At 45.4% G+C, this 26,076-nt stretch overlaps 3 protein-coding genes and 1 non-coding gene across 4 annotated transcripts; 3 read left to right on the top strand and 1 right to left on the bottom strand.

Annotated features, from left to right (window-relative positions):
* Nucleotides 1–12,994: 12,994 nt before the first annotated feature.
* On the top strand, nt 12,995–13,369 carry LOC148169307 (histone H2A). Its single transcript, XM_088043598.1, has one exon. It carries the CDS (start codon nt 12,995–12,997, stop codon nt 13,367–13,369), a length of 375 nt encoding a protein of 124 aa, XP_087899724.1.
* A 3,301-nt stretch (nt 13,370–16,670) lies between these two features.
* On the bottom strand, nt 16,671–17,435 carry LOC148169306 (uncharacterized). Its single transcript, XM_088043596.1, has one exon. The coding sequence runs from the start codon at nt 17,433–17,435 to the stop codon at nt 16,671–16,673; it is 765 nt and encodes a 254-aa protein (XP_087899722.1).
* Nucleotides 17,436–19,319: 1,884 nt separating this feature from the next.
* LOC148169305 (5S ribosomal RNA) lies at nt 19,320–19,438 on the top strand. Its single transcript, XR_015770673.1, has one exon. It is a non-coding gene; the product is annotated as a 5S ribosomal RNA (ribosomal RNA).
* A 356-nt stretch (nt 19,439–19,794) lies between these two features.
* Nucleotides 19,795–25,098, top strand: LOC148169304 (histone H2A-like). The gene is made up of 4 exons (XM_088043592.1): nt 19,795–19,839; nt 24,537–24,549; nt 24,610–24,676; nt 24,735–25,098. The coding sequence occupies exons 1-4, from the start codon at nt 19,795–19,797 to the stop codon at nt 25,096–25,098; spliced, it is 489 nt and encodes a 162-aa protein (XP_087899718.1).
* Nucleotides 25,099–26,076: the final 978 nt, after the last annotated feature.

Raw genomic sequence — 26,076 nt, 5'->3', positions numbered from 1 at the left:
CTCCTCTTTTCTTTTTTAATTAACATTTCTGATGTCAAACTTTTTTTAAATATATATATATATTTTTTTTTTTCCATCGTCGTTTATATTCTCTCTGAGGAACTTATAGTTTATTAAGACGAAAATTTTTAATTCGTTCGAGTTGAATTTGTGGTTCTGAAAAGAACCGATATTTTTTTTTTGTTGTTTTTCCAACCAACTTCCAAGCTGCTCGAGGAGGATTTTTACTTTGAACTGGTGTATTTGGTGACGGCCTTGGTTCCTTCAGAAACGGCGTGCTTCGCCAATTCACCGGGCAAAAGAAGACGCACCGCCGTCTGGATCTCCCTGCTGGTTATGGTCGAACGTTTGTTGTAATGAGCGAGACGACTCGCTTCGGCGGCTATACGTTCGAAGATGTCGTTCACGAAACTGTTCATGATAGACATAGCCTTGCTGGAGATACCGGTATCGGGATGGACCTGCTTCAACACCTTGTAAATGTAGATGGCGTAACTCTCCTTCCTCCTGCGCTTCTTTTTCTTGTCGCTCTTCGAGATGTTCTTTTGAGCTTTTCCGGCCTTCTTGGCCGCCTTACCGCTGGTCTTGGGTGGCATTATACTTTTATTTTTCTGGTCGTAGAGTTATAAAAACGTTTAAAAAAACAGAGAAAACGAGACAGACACGACGTGCACGTTACGACGAGTATACTCGATCTAAAACGCCGCACATCATCATTTGGTCGGTGGCTGCTTTTACGTGGTCTCACGAGTTTTCGTGTTCTTCCACAGTCGTGGTTCATTTTCTTCGGTGGTGTTCTTCATTCTTCTTGTTTTCTTCGGTGGCCTTTTGTTTCGGTGGTTTTTCTTCTTTCTTCTTCGGTGGTCTTGTGTTTCCAGTGTGGGACCTTTTCTTCTTCTTCTTCTTTCTTCTATTCTTCTTCCATTGCGAGTCTTGGTCTCTTGAATCTTCTCGTGGTGGTTTCTTCTGTTTGCTTCCGAATTGTTGGGTTTTCATGTTCTGCTGCCTTCTCGAAGTGCCTCCTGGCGATCTTCTGGATGACATCTTCAATGGGTGGAATCTTCAGGTCGTTGTGAATTTGTTCGTTGGTCATGAACCATGGGGCGTCGATGGCGTTCCTCAGGGTCCTGTTCTGCACGATTTGGAGTTTCTTCTTTCTTCTTTCGTCTGCTTGGTTCCAGGTTGGTGCTCCGTACGTCATGGTGGGCCTAATAACAGAAGTGTAAATACGTATTTTGTTTTCAATACTTACCTTACTCCTCCGGTTGAGGAGTGGGTAGAGTTCCTGGTTGATCTTCTTCGCCTTGGTTTCCGCTTCGTTGATGTGCTTCTGGAAGTCAAGTTTTTGGTCCATGGTGATTCCAAGGTACTTGACTTCCGTCTTCCATGGGATGTCTTCTTCTCTGAACTTGATGTTTCTTATTGGCTTGTGCTTCTTTGGTCTCTTCGTGAAGATGATTCCGTTGCTCTTCTTCCCGTTGACTTGGATCTTCCATTTTTCTGTCCATTTTTCGATTTCCTCCAGGTGGGTGTTGGTCTTCTTGGCGAGTCCTGCGGTGTGTCTTCCTTGGGCCAGGATGGCCGTGTCGTCCGCGAACGTTGCGATGACGGTGTCCTCCGTCGTTGGAACGTCCGCGGTGTAGAGCAAATACAGGAGCGGCCCTAGGACAGAACCCTGAGGGACTCCTGCTTTGCTCCACTTCTTGGTGGATTCTTCTTCGTTGACTTTGACCTGAAAACAGCGATTAGTTAGGTACGAGTGGATTAACTTACCGTAGGCCAACGGGATCCGGAAATCGATAAGTTTCCGGACGAGTCCTTGGTGCCAGACTCTGTCGAAGGCCTTTTCGATGTCCAAAAAGACTCCTGTTGTCACTTTTGAGACGTTGAATCCTTGGATGATGAAGTCTGTGATCCTTGTTGTTTGGTGGATGGTTCCGTGTCTTCTTCTGAATCCGTGTTGTTCTTCCGGGATGATTTTTCTTTCTTCAATTACTTCGAGAATTCTTCTTTGGATGACCCGTTCGGCTACCTTGCTCAGACTGGAGAGCAGACTGATGGGTCGGTAGCTGGCGGGGTCCTTCTTCTTCTTTCCTGGTTTGTGGATCATGATGATTCTTGCTTCCTTCCATGCTTCCGGAAACTTCCGGAGACCTAAAATTGCATTTGTTATTTTCAGTAGTGCTTGTTTACCTACCTGTGGCAATTTTTGGATTGCCGTGTTGGTGATTCCGTCCTTTCCCGGAGCTTTCTTCGGGTTGAGGTCCTTGATGATTTTTTCGATTTCTTCTTCGGTTGCTTCATCCATCCTGTACCCTTCTGGTACCTGGAGGTGATGTTGGACGTTCTGGTCGGTTTCCATCTCGAAGTTCCTGTCCTGCGAGGGGTTGTTGGTGAATTGTTCTTCCATCTTCTCCGCGAAAACTTCTGCCTTCTCCCTGTCTTCGTACGCCGTTCCGGTTTCCGTTTCGAGGGGGGGGATTTCTTCTCTTTTCTTCCTCAGTGCTCTTGCCATTCTCCATGGTGGATGATCTTCTTCGTTGAGTTCTTCCATTTTTCTTTCCCACTTCCGGTTTTCTTCTTCCCTGAGAATCCGGCTGAGTTCGTGGTTCCATCTGTTGAGTTCGCTCTTGTCCTGTGGTGCGAGGGTTCTCTGAAACACTTTTTTAGCTTTTCTTTTTTTCTTGACGATCTCTTTGATCTCGTCGCGAACTTTCTCTGGTATTTCATATTGAATCTTACTCGTTTTGGATTTTTCCATCGCTGATTGAATGGCTCCTTCAAGTTTCTTCGTTGCTTCTTCTAGTTCTTCTCCGTTGTTGATGTCGATTTCTTCGATGGTGAAGTTTTCTTCGTACTTGTTCCAGTTGACCTTCTCGATGATCCTTGGTTCTCGCTTTCGGCTTCCGTCCAGCGTCAGCACGATCGGGTTGTGATCGGAACTGAGCTCGTCTTCCACTTCCAGCTTGAACCTTTTGTTGATGTCCTTGATGATTCCGATGTCCAGGATGTCCGGCTGTCCACAGTTTCCAGGCGGGTATCTTGTCGGCTCATCTGTGGAAATAACGGTGAGTGTTCGATTTTCTACGTACCTTAAAAGTTTTCTTCCTTGCGTGTTGGTGATTTTGCTGTTCCAGACGATGTGTTTGGCGTTGAAGTCGCCCATTGCGATCGTCGGTTCCCTCCTTTTGAAGATTTCGTCGAGTTCCTCTTCGTCGATTGGTGCTCCTGGCGGCGAGTAAACCGCGAACAACGCGAGTTTACCGCTCTTCGTGGAGACCACGATTCCGGTTTGTTCCACGTTTTCATTGGCGGCTGTGTTGTTGAGTGGGTGGTGCTGGATGTTCTTCCTGATGAGAATGGCCACACCCCCTCCTTGTCTGTTTTCTCTGTCTTTTCTAAAACAATAAAAATGTTGAAATTTTAAACTGTCCTTACCTGATAGATGGGTCTCATTTAAGAGGGCCACATCTATTTCCTTCTCCTTGAGGAAGAGCTCCAGCTCTTGCTTCTTATTCTTGATCCCATCTGCGTTCCAGGCGGCGATTTTCAAACCGTCCGCCAGTTGTTTCTTCATTTTTTCTTACTCCCACTCAAAGTGTTCTTCTTAATTCGCGGTCATCCTGACGATGCGACCGATGGTTTTGTGGAATTGGAGGATTTCCTCATCCGTTGGATTTTTAGCCTGAAATTGAATCAATAGCTTCGAGCGAATTCACAAGTGATGTTCTCAGCACGACAGGTCGTCAGAGAATAACGCCGCACACCTAAAATCCCTCTATTTATAACGAGCGAGCGTCAAACAGACGCTCCACCTTAGTTCGTCGTTCGACCATTGCCTTAACGAGATGGCGCTGTACCGACCATATAAATTTCTAGCCTTCCACGCTTTCGGCATTCTCTGACGACCTGTCGTGCTGAGAACATCACTTGTGAATTCGCTCGAAGCCACAAATCTCCAAACCGTCTTTCGAAATGGCCGCATCTGGTACTTGGGACCTCAACACCATGACGGTGGACACCCTGGATCGCTTGTTGGAAGTGATCGCCATGCGTCGGGAATTTCTCGTCGCAATGGGTGCCCCGTCAACGTCTGAGCCCCAACCCAATTCGGCCCCCATCGACTCCGACCCGGAAATGGACGTGGAAGTCCGCGAAGAGGGTGAAACCAAGAAGAAAGGAAAGAAGAGACAATCGAAGGAAGAACAAGAAGAAGGGTACGAAAACCCCAAAAGAACGTCGAAAAGATCGACCCCGAAAACCCCCAAACCCGTGGAGACGAAGAACATCTTCGAAAAACTCCAAAATGACGACCAGCAAGACGAACCGGAAAACGAGAAGACCGAAGAAAAGGAAACAAAAGAGGACGAACCGCGCCGGAATAAGGTAGGTGATAATTCTGGACAAAATACTACACCGATCATTTTAAGAGACCGAACGAAGTGGACGAGAGTTTGCGCCGCTCTCAAAAGGAAGCACATAAACTGGACGAAGGCAACGTCAACGAGGGAAGGAATCAAAATCCAGCCGGAAACGGTACAGGATTACCGGGCAATGTACCGGTTCCTGAAGGAAGAAGGTCAGGAATTCCACACTCACCAACTCAGGGAAGAAAGGCGACTGAAGGTGGTGATCAAAGGAGTCCCGCAAGAAGTCACAGAGGAAGAAATCAAAGAAGAATTGCATCAAGAAGGATATCCGGCGGAAATGGTCCGTCGGATGAAAAATCGAGAAGGGAAACCACGACAGTGTGTCATCGTGGAGATTGGTAAGGATTACAAATCGATCTATAATAAAAGGAACATTTTAGGTCTGTGCGTTACCGTCGAGGCGCTGAGGGCGCGCACGGAGGCACTGCAGTGCCACCGGTGCCAATTGTTCGGGCACGTGCAGCGGAACTGCTTTGCAGAATACCGCTGCATGAAGTGCGCCGGCAATCACAGCACACACGAGTGCACGAAGCAAAGGACAACGGCCGCGAAGTGCGCCAACTGCGGGGGAGAGCACATCTCCGCCTGGAGAAGGTGTCCCGAGCGGCCAGGAATGGAGAAGCCAAGGGAACCGAAGAAGTGGGCCGAAATCCCGAAGAAGCCGCAACAAACACTCAAGGAAATTCAGCAGGAAGAAAGGAAGAAAAAAGAAGAGGAAAAACCACACTCCTCCAAAAAACCGGAAACAAAGTCCGCCCCAAAAACGGACACAGGTAAGTTAGCGGTAGAACTGTCATCGCTATTGATTCAATTTCAGGCTAAAAATCCAACGGATGAGGAAATCCTCCAATTCCACAAAACCATCGGTCGCATCGTCAGGATGACCGCGAATTAAGAAGAACACTTTGAGTGGGAGTAAGAAAAAATGAAGAAACAACTGGCGGACGGTTTGAAAATCGCCGCCTGGAACGCAGATGGGATCAAGAATAAGAAGCAAGAGCTGGAGCTCTTCCTCAAGGAGAAGGAAATAGATGTGGCCCTCTTAAATGAGACCCATCTATCAGGTAAGGACAGTTTAAAATTTCAACATTTTTATTGTTTTAGAAAAGACAGAGAAAACAGACAAGGAGGGGGTGTGGCCATTCTCATCAGGAAGAACATCCAGCACCACCCACTCAACAACACAGCCGCCAATGAAAACGTGGAACAAACCGGAATCGTGGTCTCCACGAAGAGCGGTAAACTCGCGTTGTTCGCGGTTTACTCGCCGCCAGGAGCACCAATCGACGAAGAGGAACTCGACGAAATCTTCAAAAGGAGGGAACCGACGATCGCAATGGGCGACTTCAACGCCAAACACATCGTCTGGAACAGCAAAATCACCAACACGCAAGGAAGAAAACTTTTAAGGTACGTAGAAAATCGAACACTCACCGTTATTTCCACAGATGAGCCGACAAGATACCCGCCTGGAAACTGTGGACAGCCGGACATCCTGGACATCGGAATCATCAAGGACATCAACAAAAGGTTCAAGCTGGAAGTGGAAGACGAGCTCAGTTCCGATCACAACCCGATCGTGCTGACGCTGGACGGAAGCCGAAAGCGAGAACCAAGGATCATCGAGAAGGTCAACTGGAACAAGTACGAAGAAAACTTCACCATCGAAGAAATCGACATCAACAACGGAGAAGAACTAGAAGAAGCAACGAAGAAACTTGAAGGAGCCATTCAATCAGCGATGGAAAAATCCAAAACGAGTAAGATTCAATATGAAATACCAGAGAAAGTTCGCGACGAGATCAAAGAGATCGTCAAGAAAAAAAGAAAAGCTAAAAAAGTGTTTCAGAGAACCCTCGCACCACAGGACAAGAGCGAACTCAACAGATGGAACCACGAACTCAGCCGGATTCTCAGGGAAGAAGAAAACCGGAAGTGGGAAAGAAAAATGGAAGAACTCAACGAAGAAGATCATCCACCATGGAGAATGGCAAGAGCACTGAGGAAGAAAAGAGAAGAAATCCCCCCCCTCGAAACGGAAACCGGAACGGCGTACGAAGACAGGGAGAAGGCAGAAGTTTTCGCGGAGAAGATGGAAGAACAATTCACCAACAACCCCTCGCAGGACAGGAACTTCGAGATGGAAACCGACCAGAACGTCCAACATCACCTCCAGGTACCAGAAGGGTACAGGATGGATGAAGCAACCGAAGAAGAAATCGAAAAAATCATCAAGGACCTCAACCCGAAGAAAGCTCCGGGAAAGGACGGAATCACCAACACGGCAATCCAAAAATTGCCACAGGTAGGTAAACAAGCACTACTGAAAATAACAAATGCAATTTTAGGTCTCCGGAAGTTTCCGGAAGCATGGAAGGAAGCAAGAATCATCATGATCCACAAACCAGGAAAGAAGAAGAAGGACCCCGCCAGCTACCGACCCATCAGTCTGCTCTCCAGTCTGAGCAAGGTAGCCGAACGGGTCATCCAAAGAAGAATTCTCGAAGTAATTGAAGAAAGAAAAATCATCCCGGAAGAACAACACGGATTCAGAAGAAGACACGGAACCATCCACCAAACAACAAGGATCACAGACTTCATCATCCAAGGATTCAACGTCTCAAAAGTGACAACAGGAGTCTTTTTGGACATCGAAAAGGCCTTCGACAGAGTCTGGCACCAAGGACTCGTCCGGAAACTTATCGATTTCCGGATCCCGTTGGCCTACGGTAAGTTAATCCACTCGTACCTTACTAATCGCTGTTTTCAGGTCAAAGTCAACGAAGAAGAATCCACCAAGAAGTGGAGCAAAGCAGGAGTCCCTCAGGGTTCTGTCCTAGGGCCGCTCCTGTATTTGCTCTACACCGCGGACGTTCCAACGACGGAGGACACCGTCATCGCAACGTTCGCGGACGACACGGCCATCCTGGCCCAAGGAAGACACACCGCAGGACTCGCCAAGAAGATCAACACCCACCTGGAGGAAATCGAAAAATGGACAGAAAAATGGAAGATCAAAGTCAACGGGAAGAAGAGCAACGGAATCATCTTCACGAAGAGACCAAAGAAGCACAAGCCAATAAGAAACATCAAGTTCAGAGAAGAAGACATCCCATGGAAGACGGAAGTCAAGTACCTTGGAATCACCATGGACCAAAAACTTGACTTCCAGAAGCACATCAACGAAGCGGAAACCAAGGCGAAGAAGATCAACCAGGAACTCTACCCACTCCTCAACCGGAGGAGTAAGGTAAGTATTGAAAACAAAATACGTATTTACACTTCTGTTATTAGGCCCACCATGACGTACGGAGCACCAACCTGGAACCAAGCAGACGAAAGAAGAAAGAAGAAACTCCAAATCGTGCAGAACAGGACCCTGAGGAACGCCATCGACGCCCCATGGTTCATGACCAACGAACAAATTCACAACGACCTGAAGATTCCACCCATTGAAGATGTCATCCAGAAGATCGCCAGGAGGCACTTCGAGAAGGCAGCAGAACATGAAAACCCAACAATTCGGAAGCAAACAGAAGAAACCACCACGAGAAGATTCAAGAGACCAAGACTCGCAATGGAAGAAGAATAGAAGAAAGAAGAAGAAGAAGAAAAGGTCCCACACTGGAAACACAAGACCACCGAAGAAGAAAGAAGAAAAACCACCGAAACAAAAGGCCACCGAAGAAAACAAGAAGAATGAAGAACACCACCGAAGAAAATGAACCACGACTGTGGAAGAACACGAAAACTCGTGAGACCACGTAAAAGCAGCCACCGACCAAATGATGATGCTTTCGGCATTCTTGAAGTGTTCTCTGAGTACGCATCATCGCGCTCCGTCGATGAGTACTCACAACCTTCGTCCTCGCGCCGTGAAAAGTGCAACCTCGAGTTCAAGTGCCAGTGGTGCAAGTGCCAGCGGTGCAAGTGCCAGTGGTGCAAGTTCATCAAACCAGCAAACAGCGTCATCCGGTAAGTCTGATTTTACCGGAAACAGAACCCCTACTCCACCCAGCTCTCCTCCTCGGGAGAGAGCATTCTCTTTCTCTTCTAATAACTCCATCAAAATGACATCCTCCCAAAATGTGTACCCTTTTCGGTACACAATCAGAAACATCCCTCAGGCCTTCTCCACACAAAAAACCTTCTACGGACTCCTAACAACGTCCCTGCTTGTCAAGGACATTTCCAATCTTGTGGTTAACTGGAACCGCACTGCGCTCCTAGTTACCACCAAAGCCCTTCCGGCAAACTTCCAATCTCATCTCTGCACTGCCACCGCCTGCCCGACCATTTCAATCGTGCAAGTGCACCGTAAGCCCTCAGCACAACCAGCCCCCCAAATGCCCCCAAAACTCCGCAAATGTCAATCGTCATTAAAGACATCCAGGACGACATCGACAACGATGAAGTCCTAGACGCCATCCGTGACCTCCATCTCCAATGCTCTAATGTCTGGCGCATCCGTTCCAGACAGACGGGCAACTTCTGTAATCTTCTCCGTGTCCTAACAACCTCCACCGCCACAGTTGACTTCCTCCTCAAGGAAGGAATCATCCTTTTCGGTAAGCGCTACATGTGCGAGCCTTCCAAAGCCCCCCAAAAACCCGCTCCCCTTCAGTGTACCAAGTGCTTCCAGCTTGGGCACGCCGCCTCCTCCTGCCACAACAAGTTGGCCTGTCCTAAATGCCCCGAAAGCCATCCCGCCAACAAGTGTCCTTCTGACACAATTACCTGTCTCCTCTGCAAAGGAGACCATCCCGCCTGGTCACAAAAATGCCCTAAGATCAAAGACGCAGTCGTCACCAGCGACACGCCCGTCGCCCCAACCATCATCTTGCTGCCCCCACCTGAGTTCGCAGACCCCGAACCCCAACCCATCTCTGTGCGTCAAACCATCACTTTTGTCACCAAAATGCTCTACGACCTGTTCCCGCATCAACGATCCAAAGTCGCAGAACTCGTCGAGTCTGCGTCAAAAACCGTCCTCCGCACCAAAACCCGCATAAACCATGTGGGTCAGCGGATCTACTTCTCCTTTGAGTAGATTCGCCCCCACGTCTCGTCCCAACACCCGTTGCGATGCCTCCCATTGCGACCTCCCCCGTCTTTCCCGGCGGGGGCCCCCTTCCTAACAGCGTGAATATCGCCACGGTTAACGTCTCCGGAATCAACAGAAAACTCAACGCCGTCAAACACTTTATTGAATCAGACTCAATCAAAATCTTGTCCATCACCGAAACTCATTCCGATTACGCGATTAAAGTCAAAAATTTTTCTTGTTACCATAAACCGCCAACAAACCGTTTTCACGGCTCCGCGCTTCTTGTTTCTACGGTCTTTCAATCAGTAAAACATCAACTTCCTGACAACCTATCTTCTTTAGAACTCGTTGCCGCCGACGTCAAGTTAAATAATCACATTATCACTATTTTTTCGTATTATAATCAGCCTAACAACCGCGTCTCTTCTAAACTTTTTAACTATGCTTCTCATCTTCCATTTTCAATTATAATGGGCGACTTTAACGCCAGACACTCAGACTTCGGAGACCACGCAACCAATCTTAACGGCAGACTTCTTTCCCAATTAATTAGCGAATTCCCTTTTTACCGTCTTAAAAACCAAGACCCCACTTTTATTTCTCATCAAGGTTGCTCTATTATTGACCACATTCTTATTTCTGAAAACCTAATTCACTTATTCGACAGCGAAACCTCAATAGGCACCACCGTAACCTCAGACCATTTTCCACTAATTGCTAATTTCTTTACTAATGGCCCTCAGCCGGCGCCGGAAATTACCAAAATCTTCAATTACAAAAACGCGAATTGGGAACTTTTCCGAGAAGAACTTAATACTACCCTTCCACTCATTACCGCAGTAAATTCTCAGGTAGAAATCGACCATCAAGTAGAGTCATTAACTTCAGCCATCACTTCAGCCAAACTTAAAGCCATTAAGATTAAATCCATTCCGAAGGACAAAACCCCTCTACCTGCGCGTATTCTAAGACTAATTAAAGAAAAACGTAAAATCTACCGCGACTTTGTCAGAACCCGCGACCCCTTTCTTAAAACCCTTATCAATAAACTCAGTGCCAAAATCCGCCGCGACATCAATCAATTCAAAGAGGAAACTTGGGTCAAAACCTGCGAATCTTTAGATTACCGTGACGGTAAAGCATTTTGGTCAAAATTCAAAGCAATTTCTGGTCAACTTTCTAAACCTAATCAAAATCTAATCGAAGGCCCCAACGTTTACCACTCTTCCCAGGACAAAGCCGAGTGCTTTGCCAATCTTCTCGAACAAATCCATCAAGTCCCCGACGACCCCCATTTCAATCAACCCTTTTTCGAAAAAGTCTCTGCCAACATTCAAACCATGCGCGATATTCCACTAATCGAACCCCTTCCATATCCCCACAACGATGAGCACTTAACCGACCCAGTAACAGTTCGCGAAGTAAAATCAATCATTTTCAATTTAAAAACAACCAAAGCTCCGGGCCCCGATCAGATTAAACCTATCATTTTGAAAAATTTACCAGACTCTGGCTTTCATGCATTAACCGCTATTTTTAACAATTGTTTAACTAACCTTTATTTTCCAACCGCGTGGAAATTAGCGAATACGATCATGATTTTAAAACCGGGAAAACCTATTTCAGACCCTAAGTCATATCGCCCTATTTCACTACTTAATATCCTAGGCAAAATCTTTGAACGCGTTTTAACTAACAGACTTAAAATCATTCTCGAAACTCATAACTTGCTTCCGCAACAACAATTCGGCTTTAGATCAGAACGTAGCACTCAAAATCCTTTAGTAGACTTGCAAACCGACATCATCAGACACGCCAACCTTGGAGAGTGCACCGTAGGTGCCTTTTTAGACATCGAAAGAGCATTTGACAAGGTCTGGCACGACGGTCTGGTGCAAAAACTCATCAATCTCGGAATCAATCTTAAATTCACAAAGCTCATCGTCTCCTTTCTCACCAACCGATCCTGCAGGATCAAATTCAACGACGCCTTCTCTAACACCTTTACACTAAAGGCCGGAGTCCCACAAGGCTCCGTCCTGTCACCTTTGTTGTACATTATATACTGCAGTGATTTTCCAATTTCAGATTCCCTCCGGACCAAAACGAGGTTGTTTGCTGACGATTCGGCAATCTGGTCTAGCCACCGGAGCGCCGAAAAGGCTTCAGACATCCTCCAGAAAGAACTTCATCGAGTCGAAAAATGGACAAACACCTGGAGAGTGAAAACCAACCCTACCAAATGCCAATCCATCTGCTTCACCTACCCCAAAGCCCAGAAACAACGTCTCAACTTTAAACTCAACACACGGCTAACTATAAACAATCAATCTCTTACTCAAACTAATTCTCTCACTTACTTAGGTATCACTTTCTCTTCTACTTGTACCCTTAACGAGGACCTGAAAAGGACGATGAAGAAAGCACGCAATCGATCAAACCTTTTGTATCGCATTCGCGGCCGGATTCGGGGTTGCAGCTCAGAAACTCTACACCACACGTACAAACTTTTCATACGCCCTATCTTTGAATACAGATCTCTGCTTTACGCCTCGCTCTCTAACCGCATGCTCTTTAAAGTTTCTTCTTTCGAACGCCACACACTTAGACAAATCTTCCGACTTGACCGCGAATTTCCATCTAACGACTTGCATGAACACACTAAAACTACTCCCATTACTGATCGATTCACTAAACTCCGCACTCGCTACATAACACGCACGCTTGCTAGTAACAATAACCCTCTTGCCATTCAAACTTTGCACACATCTTACAAGCTTCCTACTAAAAACCGCATGATCAACGCTATTCCCAAAAAACCTGCTGTCAAGCAGAAACACCTTCCCACAGCACTTCTCTCAGCATCATTCCCTAACCTACCCGCAGCTCTCCAGGAGCTGGTCGAAGACACACCCATCTCGATGAGATGAAGAGGTCCTTTCCCAGGACGAGACCACTTCCCTCCTTCTCTTTCTCTTCCAGGTTTCTCTTTCAGCCTCGAAGTCCTCAGATGATCATCAGGTTACCCACGAAGAGTTCCAGGATTCCCATGAAAAGCTCAAGGATACCCACGAAGAGTCCCAGGATTTCCACAGACTCCCAGGACACCCATGAAGAGTTCCAGGAACCCCATGAAAAATCCCAGGAAACCCACGAAGAGCTCACTTTCTTCTTCTGCTTCTCTACCTTTTTCAAATTTCCATTTATTTTTAATTCCTAGTTATTTTTCAAATACATTTTGTAGTCATATTTAAGAACCAATTTTATATAGAATAAGTCAAGAATTGTTCATAAAATACCAGGCCCGCCGAAAAGGCCAAAAGCCTCACCAGCGGCCAAATAAACTGTAATATCTTAAGTACTCGATGTAAATACCATTACTATACTGAATAAAATGTATTTTGACTTGACGCTTTCGGCATTTATTTGAAGCAGTACGTTTGTCCGTGCGCTTCGTGTCGTCAGTCGCAGTAGGTGTGGTGTTTTGGCTGTTTAACGTAATACAACAAACAACAACATGTCCGGAAGAGGAAAAGGCGGTAAAGTGAAGGGAAAGGCGAAGTCTCGTTCCAGTCGTGCCGGACTTCAGTTCCCCGTCGGCAGAATTCATCGTCTTCTGCGTAAAGGAAACTACGCCGAAAGAGTGGGTGCAGGTGCTCCCGTTTATTTGGCAGCCGTTATGGAATATCTCGCCGCTGAAGTACTCGAATTGGCAGGAAACGCCGCCAGAGATAACAAGAAAACACGTATCATTCCGAGACATCTTCAATTGGCCATAAGGAACGACGAGGAGTTAAACAAGCTCCTTTCCGGCGTGACCATCGCCCAAGGCGGTGTCTTGCCTAACATCCAGGCGGTTTTGTTGCCAAAGAAGACCGAAAAGAAGCCTTAAATTTAATTCGTTCGTCGTCGTCTTCTCAAACGAAAAACAAAAACTTGTATAAAAGACCATCTTCACATCGGCCCTTCTCAGGGCCAAAAATTCAACTCGAACGAATTGATTTTTTCGCCAAAAAAAAAAAAACCAACAACCTACCTATGAGAATCATGTTAATAGTTATTTACAGTCGCGTGTGGTAACTTACATTTTACAGCGCGAAATCAGTTTGAAGCACGACGGCGTAGCCCCGGAGTGCTTTAATCATTGAGCTCTGTAAAATGGTCAACGCACAAGAGTTGTATTAAACTTTTTGGCCGTAAAATTTTAATTTAAATAATTGGATTTTTCAAAATTTATGGGAACTGTCACATCTGACATTTGTAAATTTCATCATCTGTCAATTCTGTCAATTTTGTAGTTGGTGCACAAAAAGTACACAAGATGGCGCTGTATAAAAAACGTTTTAATATTACTTAAAAAATAGAAATATTGTCTTAATTGAGATAATAATTTAGGTAGATTCCACTTTGGTGATCAATCTTCATTATGGGTAAAGTGATTTTAATTTATAAACGCATGTGAAGAGCAGACGATTTGGGCAATTTTTTTACAGCACGGCGTGTGTAAACGTCCAGGGCGCTTGTAAATCTAGTGTTTCCGAAGCTGTCAATTGAATGTTAATTTGACGTTTACAATTCATGAGACCAAAAAAGTCTTTTCGATTTCACTTAGCCAAACGTCGTTAGATTTAATAAAACAAACGCATAAATATCGGAATTTCTGTTACTTTTTTTTTTTTTTGATCGAAAGAAAACCTAATAATTTATTCATACTGATTTATCGAAAAAGATCCATTTTAAGAAGTTAAATCGATTAATTAATTAATTCATTATACGAGCGCAGACTGAACGGAAAATTTTCGATTGCGTTCAACCAAGAAAGATGATTTTTACGACTTTTTATCGTAATTTTTAGAAAATTTCAACGCCCGACGAAAGTACGAACTCGACAAAACTATCTATTGATTATTTAATTCAAGAAACATTCCGATTCGTCGTAAATTTTTGCACATTTCCCACATGAAACTGTTAAGAACGCATGCATGCATACAGACACCGATGGTTGCCTATACGTGCTCTCCGTCTCGAACATCCTAATACAATCAATCGTTTTATTTTGTGACGTAGGCGGCTATGAGATTTTGTTTCAAGTCACGTCTGAGAGTAACTTCTACCCCACATTTGACATAACCTCAAATTTACTCATCATGGCAAAAACATTCTTTTTTGAAACCTCAAGCTATTTTAGTGTCTTAATGACCGACTGGATGTAACGATCGTCATTTGATGAGAGGATTTATTTATTACTTGTCAAAGTTTTTCGCTTTTTCCAGGTTCTAACCTAAAACTGTCAAAATTGTCAAGGCCACCTGGATCACAAATTAAAATGATCACTCCGTACGTTTTTTTTTTTTTTTTTATTATTATTATTTCGAATTAAAGACAAAACACATATGAGCAACATATTTAATTCGCTTGATTTATTTTGTGGTTCTGAAAAGAACCGTTTTTTTTTTGTTTGCCTGCGGGGGGGGGGGGGGGGGGGGTTGTTGTTATTCCTCTGAGGGTGCGGATATACACGTCATAAAATGATAAAATTAACCGCCGAAACCGTAAAGGGTACGACCTTGACGTTTCAGGGCGTAGACGACGTCCATGGCGGTGACGGTCTTACGTTTTGCGTGTTCGGTGTAAGTTACGGCGTCACGGATGACGTTCTCGAGGAAGACCTTCAACACACCTCTGGTTTCTTCGTAGATGAGACCGGAAATACGTTTCACACCACCACGACGAGCCAATCTTCTGATCGCCGGTTTCGTTATACCTTGGATGTTATCGCGGAGAACTTTGCGATGACGTTTGGCGCCACCTTTACCCAATCCTTTGCCACCTTTACCACGACCGGTCATCTTGATAAAATTAGGAAATTCTTCGTACAAAACGACGTAGCTTCGACCAAGTTCGTTATGGAACTACCGTCAAAATTTCATTCTAGGAGACTATTTATAAGTTACGGCAGCTCCACCTCGCGTTAAAAACGAATCCACCAATGGCGTCGCCGTATGACTCATCGAGTTTATAAAACGGCCGTTCAAGCGACGCAAATTTTCAGTTGACTTTCGAACGTTCGTACGTACGGTCGGTCGGTCAGGTCAGTTGTCGAAGCTACTACTACTACTACGTTAATTGATAAGTTTCAATTTCAATTCATCCAAGATGGCGAGAACTAAACAGACGGCTCGTAAATCCACCGGTGGCAAGGCACCTAGGAAACAGTTGGCCACGAAGGCGGCCAGAAAAAGCGCTCCCGCGACAGGAGGTGTCAAGAAACCTCACCGTTACAGGCCCGGCACGGTCGCCCTTCGTGAGATTCGTCGTTATCAAAAGAGCACTGAACTTTTGATCCGCAAGCTGCCTTTCCAACGTCTCGTCCGAGAGATCGCCCAAGATTTCAAGACCGATCTCCGTTTCCAAAGTTCGGCCGTGATGGCACTTCAAGAAGCCAGCGAGGCGTACCTCGTCGGCCTCTTCGAAGACACCAACTTGTGCGCCATCCACGCCAAACGTGTCACGATCATGCCGAAAGACATCCAATTGGCGAGACGCATTCGTGGCGAGAGGGCTTAAATTTCATCCGATGACGATTCGACCACCTGGAATTAACAAATTCTTCATCTACGAAGGTGTTAAAAGGAGAAAAAAAAAAAAAATCGGTTCTTTTCAGAACCACAATTATTTTCCAACGAATTAAAAATTTATCGTTCGCGCATGCAACTTCTTGAGATAAATATTAAAAAAAAAAAAAAAAAAAAGTTAGGTTATGTGATTTATTCACAAAACTCGTACTTACATAAAACGATAAACTTTTGTTTTTCTTTTTTTCTTTTTCATTTCATGAAATGTAATAGAAATGTTGCCAAATTATCACCCAGTTTCTTTTAACTGAGACTATTTGAAACAACATTATTATATTAAGTTTATCATTCTTTGTAAAACACTGTTTGGAATATCGAGTTACGAGGCGGGAAAATTATGAATGAAATAAGTATCTCAAGAATGTATGCATTATTTTAAGCGAATCTTTCGTTCGTTTCTTGAAAATAATTGTGGCCCTGAAAAGGGCCATTTATTTGTTGTATCGATGGTGCCCCTACGTCGATATATACGATCGGAGCACGTTCCCGAAACCACCAGGACGTCGTCGTCGTCGTCGCCGTTGAAAAAATTAAATCATCATCGTCGTCGTCGACTTTTCACTTCTTTCTCTTGGGTGAAGCGGTTTTTTTGGCTTTGGCGGTGACGGCTTTCGCCGTTTTCGGTTTTGGCGCTTTAGGTTTCTTCGTTGGACCGGCCTTGTTGGATTTCTTCGCTTTCGATGGGGTCTTGGGTTGTTTGACGGGCGATCTGGAGGCGGCGCTGGCTTTCTTTTCGGGAGCGGACGCAGCCTTTCTCGCCTTCGATACGGCGACGCTCTTCTTTTCGGCGGCAGTTTTCTTAGATTTCGCCGAAGCGGCGGGGGCGGTCTTCTTACCGGCCTTAGAGGCGGATCCTTTTTCGGCGGACGTCGGCGCTGACGCGACGGAACGTTTCGCAACGCCCGTCTTTTTGGATTTTGCCGATGACGACGCGGTCGCAGCGGTTGACCTCTTTTTCGTGGCGGACGGAGCCTTAGCTGCACCGGTGACGGCAGAAGCCAACTTGAACGAACCGGAAGCTCCTTTTCCTTTGGTTTGGACCAACGAACCTGAAGCGACGGCCCCCTTAAGGTACTTCTTGATGAAAGGCGCGAATTTTTCCGCGTCGACTTTGTAGTTGGCCGCGACGTATTTCTTGATCGCCTGCAACGAAGAACCGCCGCGTTCCTTCAAACCCTTGATGGCGTTGGTGACCATCTCCGAAGTGGGCGGATGAGAAGGTTTGCTTCTCGGATTTTTGGGCTTTTTCTCTTTCTTCACCGGTGAGGAGCCGGAAGTGGCACCGGCGACCGTCGAAGCTGCTTGATTTTCTACGTCGGCCATATTTTCGTGTTTTTTTTTCTATTTATTATGGGCAGGTATGTACTTATTCTTCGTGAAAGAACGAATGAACTTTACAGAACGAATTGGGCGCCAAAGTCAAAGTGTTGGCGCGTTCGAAAACGCGCGGACCGCGGACTAAACGAGAGCCTTCTCGTCAAGTTAGAAAATTCAGTGGGCCTCGAATCCAGCTTTCGCGTGATGGCATCGTTCTCTTTACGCGAAGATCACCGCCTCCGGGTGCGGGAACGTGAGCAATTCGGTCGGCGATGGCCTCCTGGATTACCTCAAGTTTTCCCGGACGACCAGCCGACCTCCAAAAGCGAACGGGGACCGATCGAACGTCGACTCGAACAAAGACCTTCCGAAACAAGGAGATGACATCCAAGTTCGACGTAGACGTTACGCGTTTTCCACGAATAACAGGAAAGTTACGCTTTCGACCAGACAAACTTGGAACCATCCTCTACAAGTTTCACGAACGAAACGGTCGAAAAGTACGTGCGATGTTATCGAAAATCGCCTCGCAAAGAGACGCAGCACGGATCGGAGCGACGACCGACGAACATGCAGAGTGTAGGAAAAAAATTCCCAAAAGGTCGAAGATGACGTCCGAAGAGGTCGAATTTTTTCAAGAACGAAGATAAAACCGTCCCCTTTCGTGTGAGTTGATTTTTGAAAACGATCTTGACGAACAAGTCGGAAAAAAAACGACGTCAATTTCGGACTCGACCATGAGAAACGAATTTATACGACGAACGGACTTTTTCAACGACTTTTTCCGCTAAATCGGCATTTTTTTCTCAAAAATGACCTCACACGACAAAATCCGATCATCGAAGCTTGACCGAAAACAGTTTTGACGGCGAAATTCTCGTCAATTTAACGAAAATAAAGAGAAAATCAGACAGACGTCCGTCGAACATCGAGCGACGATTTTTAATTTTTCTCGGCAATTCATTTCGAAAGAAGCAATTTCTCTCGAAGAAACCATTTTATTATCCAAGAAAAAATACCCAAACACCACAAACCAAAAAAAATACGAAAATCTTGCATTGTTTGCATTTTACCGACACTCCAAACAAAACTACGTCGATGTCGGCGGATTTTCGGTCGGTCGTCGGTCGACAGAAATCGAACGAAATTTTCATTCGTTCTTGACAAAAACGAAAAACATACAAATTCACAAAACATTCCCTCTCAATCGTCGACATTTCGAGTAGAAACGACGTACGACGAACGTTTTTAAATGAAATATGTACTCACTTAAACGTTCTTGTTTAAACGTGACGACGACGACACTTTCGACAACACATCACTATGAATCGAACGTCAGAAAAAGAATGAATCGAAAACAAATCATGAAACAACAACACCTCGCCTCGCCCGACCAGAGTGGTGGGAATTTCGATGAATGAACGGACAAAGAAACCGACCCTGTTATCAGTTCGCAGAAAGAAAGCAGGTAGCGGCGGCGGCGGCGAACCTTCAACCGTACTATTACGGTCAGTTCATGAATTAACCCCGTTCGGGGTTCATTTATCTACGGTCTGTATCGGCGTTTACATCAAGTGGGTGCCGTTTTCATCTAAGCAAGTAAGTAAAATCAATTTTAAATCAAATTATAAATTACGTTAATCGCAAGTGATTCGTACAGATCGTCAAACGAACAACAATTTGACGGCTGATACGACGAGTTCTTTCTCGTCATTTCGTCGCAAAAAAAAATACTAGAAAAGCCACTCGCAAAAAAGAAAAAATTTAATTTCTTCTTTTAAATCTTGTATATTTTCTGAAATGCGTACCATCGAAGACTGTCACATTCAAACGATAGAACAATCACAAAAAATCGTCAACGACGACCTACCATATTGGAAAATTTTACCAGGCAACGGCCATACCACGTTGAATGCACCGCTTCTCGTCTGATCAGCGAAGTTAAGCAACGTCGGGCGCGGTCAGTACTTGGATGGGTGACCGCTTGGGAACACCGCGTGCCGTTGTCTCTCCTCTTTTCTTTTTTAATTAACATTTCTGATGTCAAACTTTTTTTAAATATATATATATATTTTTTTTTTTCCATCGTCGTTTATATTCTCTCTGAGGAACTTATAGTTTATTAAGACGAAAATTTTTAATTCGTTCGAGTTGAATTTGTGGTTCTGAAAAGAACCGATTTTTTTTTTTTGTTGTTTTTCCAACCAACTTCCAAGCTGCTCGAGGAGGATTTTTACTTTGAACTGGTGTATTTGGTGACGGCCTTGGTTCCTTCAGAAACGGCGTGCTTCGCCAATTCACCGGGCAAAAGAAGACGCACCGCCGTCTGGATCTCCCTGCTGGTTATGGTCGAACGTTTGTTGTAATGAGCGAGACGACTCGCTTCGGCGGCTATACGTTCGAAGATGTCGTTCACGAAACTGTTCATGATAGACATAGCCTTGCTGGAGATACCGGTATCGGGATGGACCTGCTTCAACACCTTGTAAATGTAGATGGCGTAACTCTCCTTCCTCCTGCGCTTCTTTTTCTTGTCGCTCTTCGAGATGTTCTTTTGAGCTTTTCCGGCCTTCTTGGCCGCCTTACCGCTGGTCTTGGGTGGCATTATACTTTTATTTTTCTGGTCGTAGAGTTATAAAAACGTTTAAAAAAACAGAGAAAACGAGACAGACACGACGTGCACGTTACGACGAGTATACTCGATCTAAAACGCCGCACATCATCATTTGGTCTGTGGTTACTTTTTCGTGGTCTCACGATCTTCGTGTTCTTCCACAGTCATGGATCCTTTTCTTCGGTGGTTTTCTTCTTTCTTCTTGTTTTCTTCGGTGGCCTATTGTTTCGGTGGTTTTTCTTCTTTCTTCTTCGGTGGGTCTTGTGTTTCCAGTGTGGGACCTTTTCTTCTTCTTCTTCTTCTTTCTTCTATTCTTCTTCCATTGCGAGTCTTGGCCTCTTGAATCTTCTCGTGGTGGTTTCCTCTGTTTGCTTCCGAATTGTTGGGTTGTCATGTTCTGCTGCCTTCTCGAAGTGCCTCCTGGCGATCTTCTGGATGACATCTTCAATGGGTGGAATCTTCAGGTCGTTGTGGATTTGTTCGTTGGTCATGAACCATGGGGCGTCGATGGCGTTCCTCAGGGTCCTGTTCTGCACGATTTGGAGTTTCTTCTTTCTTCTTTCGTCTGCTTGGTTCCAGGTTGGTGCTCCGTACGTCATGGTGGGCCTAATAACAGAAGTGTAAATACGTATTTTGTTTTCAATACTTACCTTACTCCTCCGGTTGAGGAGTGGGTAGAGTTCCTGGTTGATCCTTTTCGCCTTGATTTCCGCTTCGTTGATGTGCTTCTGGAAGTCAAGTTTTTGGTCCATGGTGATTCCAAGGTACTTGACTTCCGTCTTCCATGGGATGTCTTCTTCGCTGAACTTGATGCTTCTTATTGGTTTGTGCTTCTTTGGTCTCTTCGTGAAGATGATTCCGTTGCTCTTCTTCCCGTTGACTTTGATCTTCCATTTTTCTGTCCATTTTTCGATTTCCTCCAGGTGGGTGTTGATCTTCTTGGCGAGTCCTGCGGTGTGTCTTCCTTGGGCCAGGATGGCCGTGTCGTCCGCGAACGTAGCGATGACGGTGTCATCCGTCGTTGGAACGTCCGCGGTGTAGAGCAAATACAGGAGCGGCCCTAGGACAGAACCCTGAGGGACTCCTGCTTTGCTCCACTTCTTGGTGGATTCCTCTTCGTTGACTTTGACCTGAAAACAGCGATTAGTAAGGTACGAGTGGATTAACTTACCGTAGGCCAACGGGATCCGGAAATCGATAAGTTTCCGGACGAGTCCTTGGTGCCAGACTCTGTCGAAGGCCTTTTCGATGTCCAAAAAGACTCCTGTTGTCACTTTTGAGACGTTGAATCCTTGGATGATGAAGTCTGTGATCCTTGTTGTTTGGTGGATGGTTCCGTGTCTTCTTCTGAATCCGTGTTGTTCTTCCGGGATGATTTTTCTTTCTTCAATTACTTCGAGAATTCTTCTTTGGATGACTCGTTCGGCTACCTTGCTCAGACTGGAGAGCAGACTGATGGGTCGGTAGCTGGCGGTGTCCTTCTTCTTCTTTCCTGGTTTGTGGATCATGATGATTCTTGCTTCCTTCCATGCTTCCGGGAACTTCCGGAGACCTAAAATTGCATTGGTTATTTTCAGTAGTGCTTGTTTACCTACCTGTGGCAATTTTTGGATTGCCGTGTTGGTGATTCCGTCCTTTCCCGGAGCTTTCTTCGGGTTGAGGTCCTTGATGATTCTTTCGATTTCTTCTTCGGTTGCTTCATCCATCCTGTACCCTTCTGGTACCTGGAGGTGATGCTGGACGTTCTGGTCGGTTTCCATCTCGAAGTTCCTGTCCTGTGAGGGGTTGTTGGTGAATTGTTCTTCCATCTTCTCCGCGAAAACTTCTGCCTTCTCCCTGTCTTCGTACGCCGTTCCGGTTTCCGTTTCGAGGGGGGGGATTTCTTCTCTTTTCTTCCTCAGTGCTCTTGCCATTCTCCATGGTGGGTGATCTTCTTCGTTAAGTTCTTCCATTTTTCTTTCCCACTTCCGGTTTTCTTCTTCCCTGAGAATCCCGCTGAGTTCGTGGTTCCATCTGTTGAGTTCGCTCTTGTCCTGTGGTGCGAGGGTTCTCTGAAACACTTTTTTAGCTTTTCTTTTTTTCTTGACGATCTCTTTGATCTCGTCGCGAACTTTCTCTGGTATTTCATATTGAATCTTACTCGTTTTGGATTTTTCCATCGCTGATTGAATGGCTCCTTCAAGTTTCTTCGTTGCTTCTTCTAGTTCTTCTCCGTTGTTGATGTCGATTTCTTCGATGGTGAAGTTTTCTTCGTACTTGTTCCAGTTGACCTTCTCGATGATCCTTGGTTCTCGCTTTCGGCTTCCGTCCAGCGTCAGCACGATCGGGTTGTGATCGGAACTGAGCTCGTCTTCCACTTCCAGCTTGAACCTTTTGTTGATGTCCTTGATGATTCCGATGTCCAGGATGTCCGGCTGTCCACAGTTTCCAGGCGGGTATCTTGTCGGCTCATCTGTGGAAATAACGGTGAGTGTTCGATTTTCTACGTACCTTAAAAGTTTTCTTCCTTGCGTGTTGGTGATTTTGCTGTTCCAGACGATGTGTTTGGCGTTGAAGTCGCCCATTGCGATCGTCGGTTCCCTCCTTTTGAAGATTTCGTCGAGTTCCTCTTCGTCGATTGGTGCTCCTGGCGGCGAGTAAACCGCGAACAACGCGAGTTTACCGCTCTTCGTGGAGACCACGATTCCGGTTTGTTCCACGTTTTCATTGGCGGCTGTGTTGTTGAGTGGGTGGTGCTGGATGTTCTTCCTGATGAGAATGGCCACACCCCCTCCTTGTCTGTTTTCTCTGTCTTTTCTAAAACAATAAAAATGTTGAAATTTTAAACTGTCCTTACCTGATAGATGGGTCTCATTTAAGAGGGCCACATCTATTTCCTTCTCCTTGAGGAAGAGCTCCAGCTCTTGCTTCTTATTCCTGATCCCATCTGCGTTCCAGGCGGCGATTTTCAAACCGTCCGCCAGTTGTTTCTTCATTTTTTCTTTTTTTCTTACTCCCACTCAAAGTGTTCTTCTTAATTCGCGGTCATCCTGATGATGCGACCGATGGTTTTGTGGAATTGGAGGATTTCCTCATCCGTTGGATTTTTAGCCTGAAATTGAATCAATAGAGATGACAGTTCTTCAGCTAACTTACCTGTGTCCGTTTTTGGGGCGGACTTTGATTCCGATTTTTTGGAGGAGTGTGGTTTCTCCTCTTCTTTTTTCTTCCTTTCCTCCTGCTGAATTTCCTTGAGTGTTGGTTGCGGCTTCTTCGGGATTTCGGCCCACTTCTTCGGTTCCCTTGACTTCTCCATTCCTGGCCGCTCGGGACACCTTCTCCAGGCGGAGATGTGCTCTCCCCCGCAGTTGGCGCACTTCGCGGCCGTTGTCCTTTGCTTCGTGCACTCGTGTGTGCTGTGATTGCCGGCGCACTTCATGCAGCGGTATTCTGCAAAGCAGTTCCGCTGCACGTGCCCGAACAATTGGCACCGGTGGCACTGCAGTGCCTCCGTGCGCGCCCTCAGCGCCTCGACGGTGACGCACAGACCTAAAATGTTCCTTTTATTATATATCGACTTGTAATCCTTACCAATCTCCACGATGACACACTGTCGTGGTTTCCCTTCTCGATTTTTCATCCGACGGACCATTTCCGCCGGATATCCTTCTTGATGCAATTCTTCTTTGATTTCTTCCTCTGTGACTTCTTGCGGGACTCCTTTGATCACCACCTTCAGTCGCCTTTCTTCCCTGAGTTGGTGAGTGTGGAATTCCTGGCCTTCTTCCTTCAGGAACCGGTACATTGCCCGGTAATCCTGTACCGTTTCCGGCTGGATTTTGATTCCTTCCCTCGTTGACGTTGCCTTCGTCCAGTTTATGTGCTTCCTTTTGAGAGCGGCGCAAACTCTCGTCCACTTCGTTCGGTCTCTTAAAATGATCGGTGTAGTATTTTGTCCAGAATTATCACCTACCTTATTCCGGCGCGGTTCGTCCTCTTTTGTTTCCTTTTCTTCGGTCTTCTCGTTTTCCGGTTCGTCTTGATGGTCGTCGTTGCGGAGTTTTTCGAAGATGTTCTTCGTCTCCACGGGTTTGGGGGTTTTCGGAGTCGATCTTTTCGACGTTCTTTTGGGGTTTTCGTACCCTTCTTCTTGTTCTTCCTTCGATTGTCTCTTCTTTCCTTTCTTCTTGGCTTCACCCTCTTCGCGGACTTCCACGTCCATTTCCGGGTCGGAGTCGATGGGGGCCGAATTGGGTTGGGGCTCAGACGTTGACGGGGCACCCATTGCGACGAGAAATTCCCGACGCATGGCGATCACTTCCATCAAGCGATCCAAGGTGTCCACCGTCATGGTGTTGAGGTCCCAGGTACCAGATGCGGCCATTTCGAAAGATGGTTTGGAGATTTGTGGCTTCGAGCGAATTCACAAGTGATGTTCTCAGCACGACAGGTCGTCAGAGAATAACGCCGCACACCTAAAATCCCTCTATTTATAACGAGCGAGCGTCAAACAGACGCTCCACCTTAGTTCGTCGTTCGACCATTGCCTTAACGAGATGGCGCTGTACCGACCATATAAATTTCTAGCCTTCCACGCTTTCGGCATTTATTTGAAGCAGTACGTTTGTCCGTGCGCTTCGTGTCGTCAGTCGCAGTAGGTGTGGTGTTTTGGCTGTTTAACGTAATACAACAAACAACAACATGTCCGGAAGAGGAAAAGGCGGTAAAGTGAAGGGAAAGGCGAAGTCTCGTTCCAGTCGTGCCGGACTTCAGTTCCCCGTCGGCAGAATTCATCGTCTTCTGCGTAAAGGAAACTACGCCGAAAGAGTGGGTGCAGGTGCTCCCGTTTATTTGGCAGCCGTTATGGAATATCTCGCCGCTGAAGTACTCGAATTGGCAGGAAACGCCGCCAGAGATAACAAGAAAACACGTATCATTCCGAGACATCTTCAATTGGCCATAAGGAACGACGAGGAGTTAAACAAGCTCCTTTCCGGCGTGACCATCGCCCAAGGCGGTGTCTTGCCTAACATCCAGGCGGTTTTGTTGCCAAAGAAGACCGAAAAGAAGCCTTAAATTTAATTCGTTCGTCGTCGTCTTCTCAAACGAAAAACAAAAACTTGTATAAAAGACCATCTTCACATCGGCCCTTCTCAGGGCCAAAAATTCAACTCGAACGAATTGATTTTTTCGCCAAAAAAAAAAAAACCAACAACCTACCTATGAGAATCATGTTAATAGTTATTTACAGTCGCGTGTGGTAACTTACATTTTACAGCGCGAAATCAGTTTGAAGCACGACGGCGTAGCCCCGGAGTGCTTTAATCATTGAGCTCTGTAAAATGGTCAACGCACAAGAGTTGTATTAAACTTTTTGGCCGTAAAATTTTAATTTAAATAATTGGATTTTTCAAAATTTATGGGAACTGTCACATCTGACATTTGTAAATTTCATCATCTGTCAATTCTGTCAATTTTGTAGTTGGTGCACAAAAAGTACACAAGATGGCGCTGTATAAAAAACGTTTTAATATTACTTAAAAAATAGAAATATTGTCTTAATTGAGATAATAATTTAGGTAGATTCCACTTTGGTGATCAATCTTCATTATGGGTAAAGTGATTTTAATTTATAAACGCATGTGAAGAGCAGACGATTTGGGCAATTTTTTTACAGCACGGCGTGTGTAAACGTCCAGGGCGCTTGTAAATCTAGTGTTTCCGAAGCTGTCAATTGAATGTTAATTTGACGTTTACAATTCATGAGACCAAAAAAGTCTTTTCGATTTCACTTAGCCAAACGTCGTTAGATTTAATAAAACAAACGCATAAATATCGGAATTTCTGTTACTTTTTTTTTTTTTGATCGAAAGAAAACCTAATAATTTATTCATACTGATTTATCGAAAAAGATCCATTTTAAGAAGTTAAATCGATTAATTAATTAATTCATTATACGAGCGCAGACTGAACGGAAAATTTTCGATTGCGTTCAACCAAGAAAGATGATTTTTACGACTTTTTATCGTAATTTTTAGAAAATTTCAACGCCCG

Source organism: Gnatocerus cornutus, chromosome 8, assembly GCF_029298725.1.
Source record: "Gnatocerus cornutus isolate USDA-ARS CGAHR chromosome 8, icGnaCorn1.1, whole genome shotgun sequence".
Taxonomy (NCBI): Eukaryota; Metazoa; Arthropoda; class Insecta; order Coleoptera; family Tenebrionidae; genus Gnatocerus; species Gnatocerus cornutus.
Note: the sequence above shows the minus strand (reverse complement) of the source record. Positions and strands in the feature narration are given on the sequence as shown.

Excerpts from the sequence above, each read along its gene's own strand:
- LOC148169307 (XM_088043598.1), top strand. The coding sequence starts at position 12,995 with ATGTCCGGAAGAGGAAAAGGCGGTAAAGTGAAGGGAAAGGCGAAGTCT.
- LOC148169306 (XM_088043596.1), bottom strand. The coding sequence starts at position 17,435 with ATGGCCGACGTAGAAAATCAAGCAGCTTCGACGGTCGCCGGTGCCACT.
- LOC148169304 (XM_088043592.1), top strand. The coding sequence starts at position 19,795 with ATGAGCGAGACGACTCGCTTCGGCGGCTATACGTTCGAAGATGTC. Across the intron at positions 24,677-24,734 it reads GCTTCGTGTCGTCAGTCGCA|AGGAAAAGGCGGTAAAGTGA; the intron begins GTAGGTGTGGTG and ends CATGTCCGGAAG.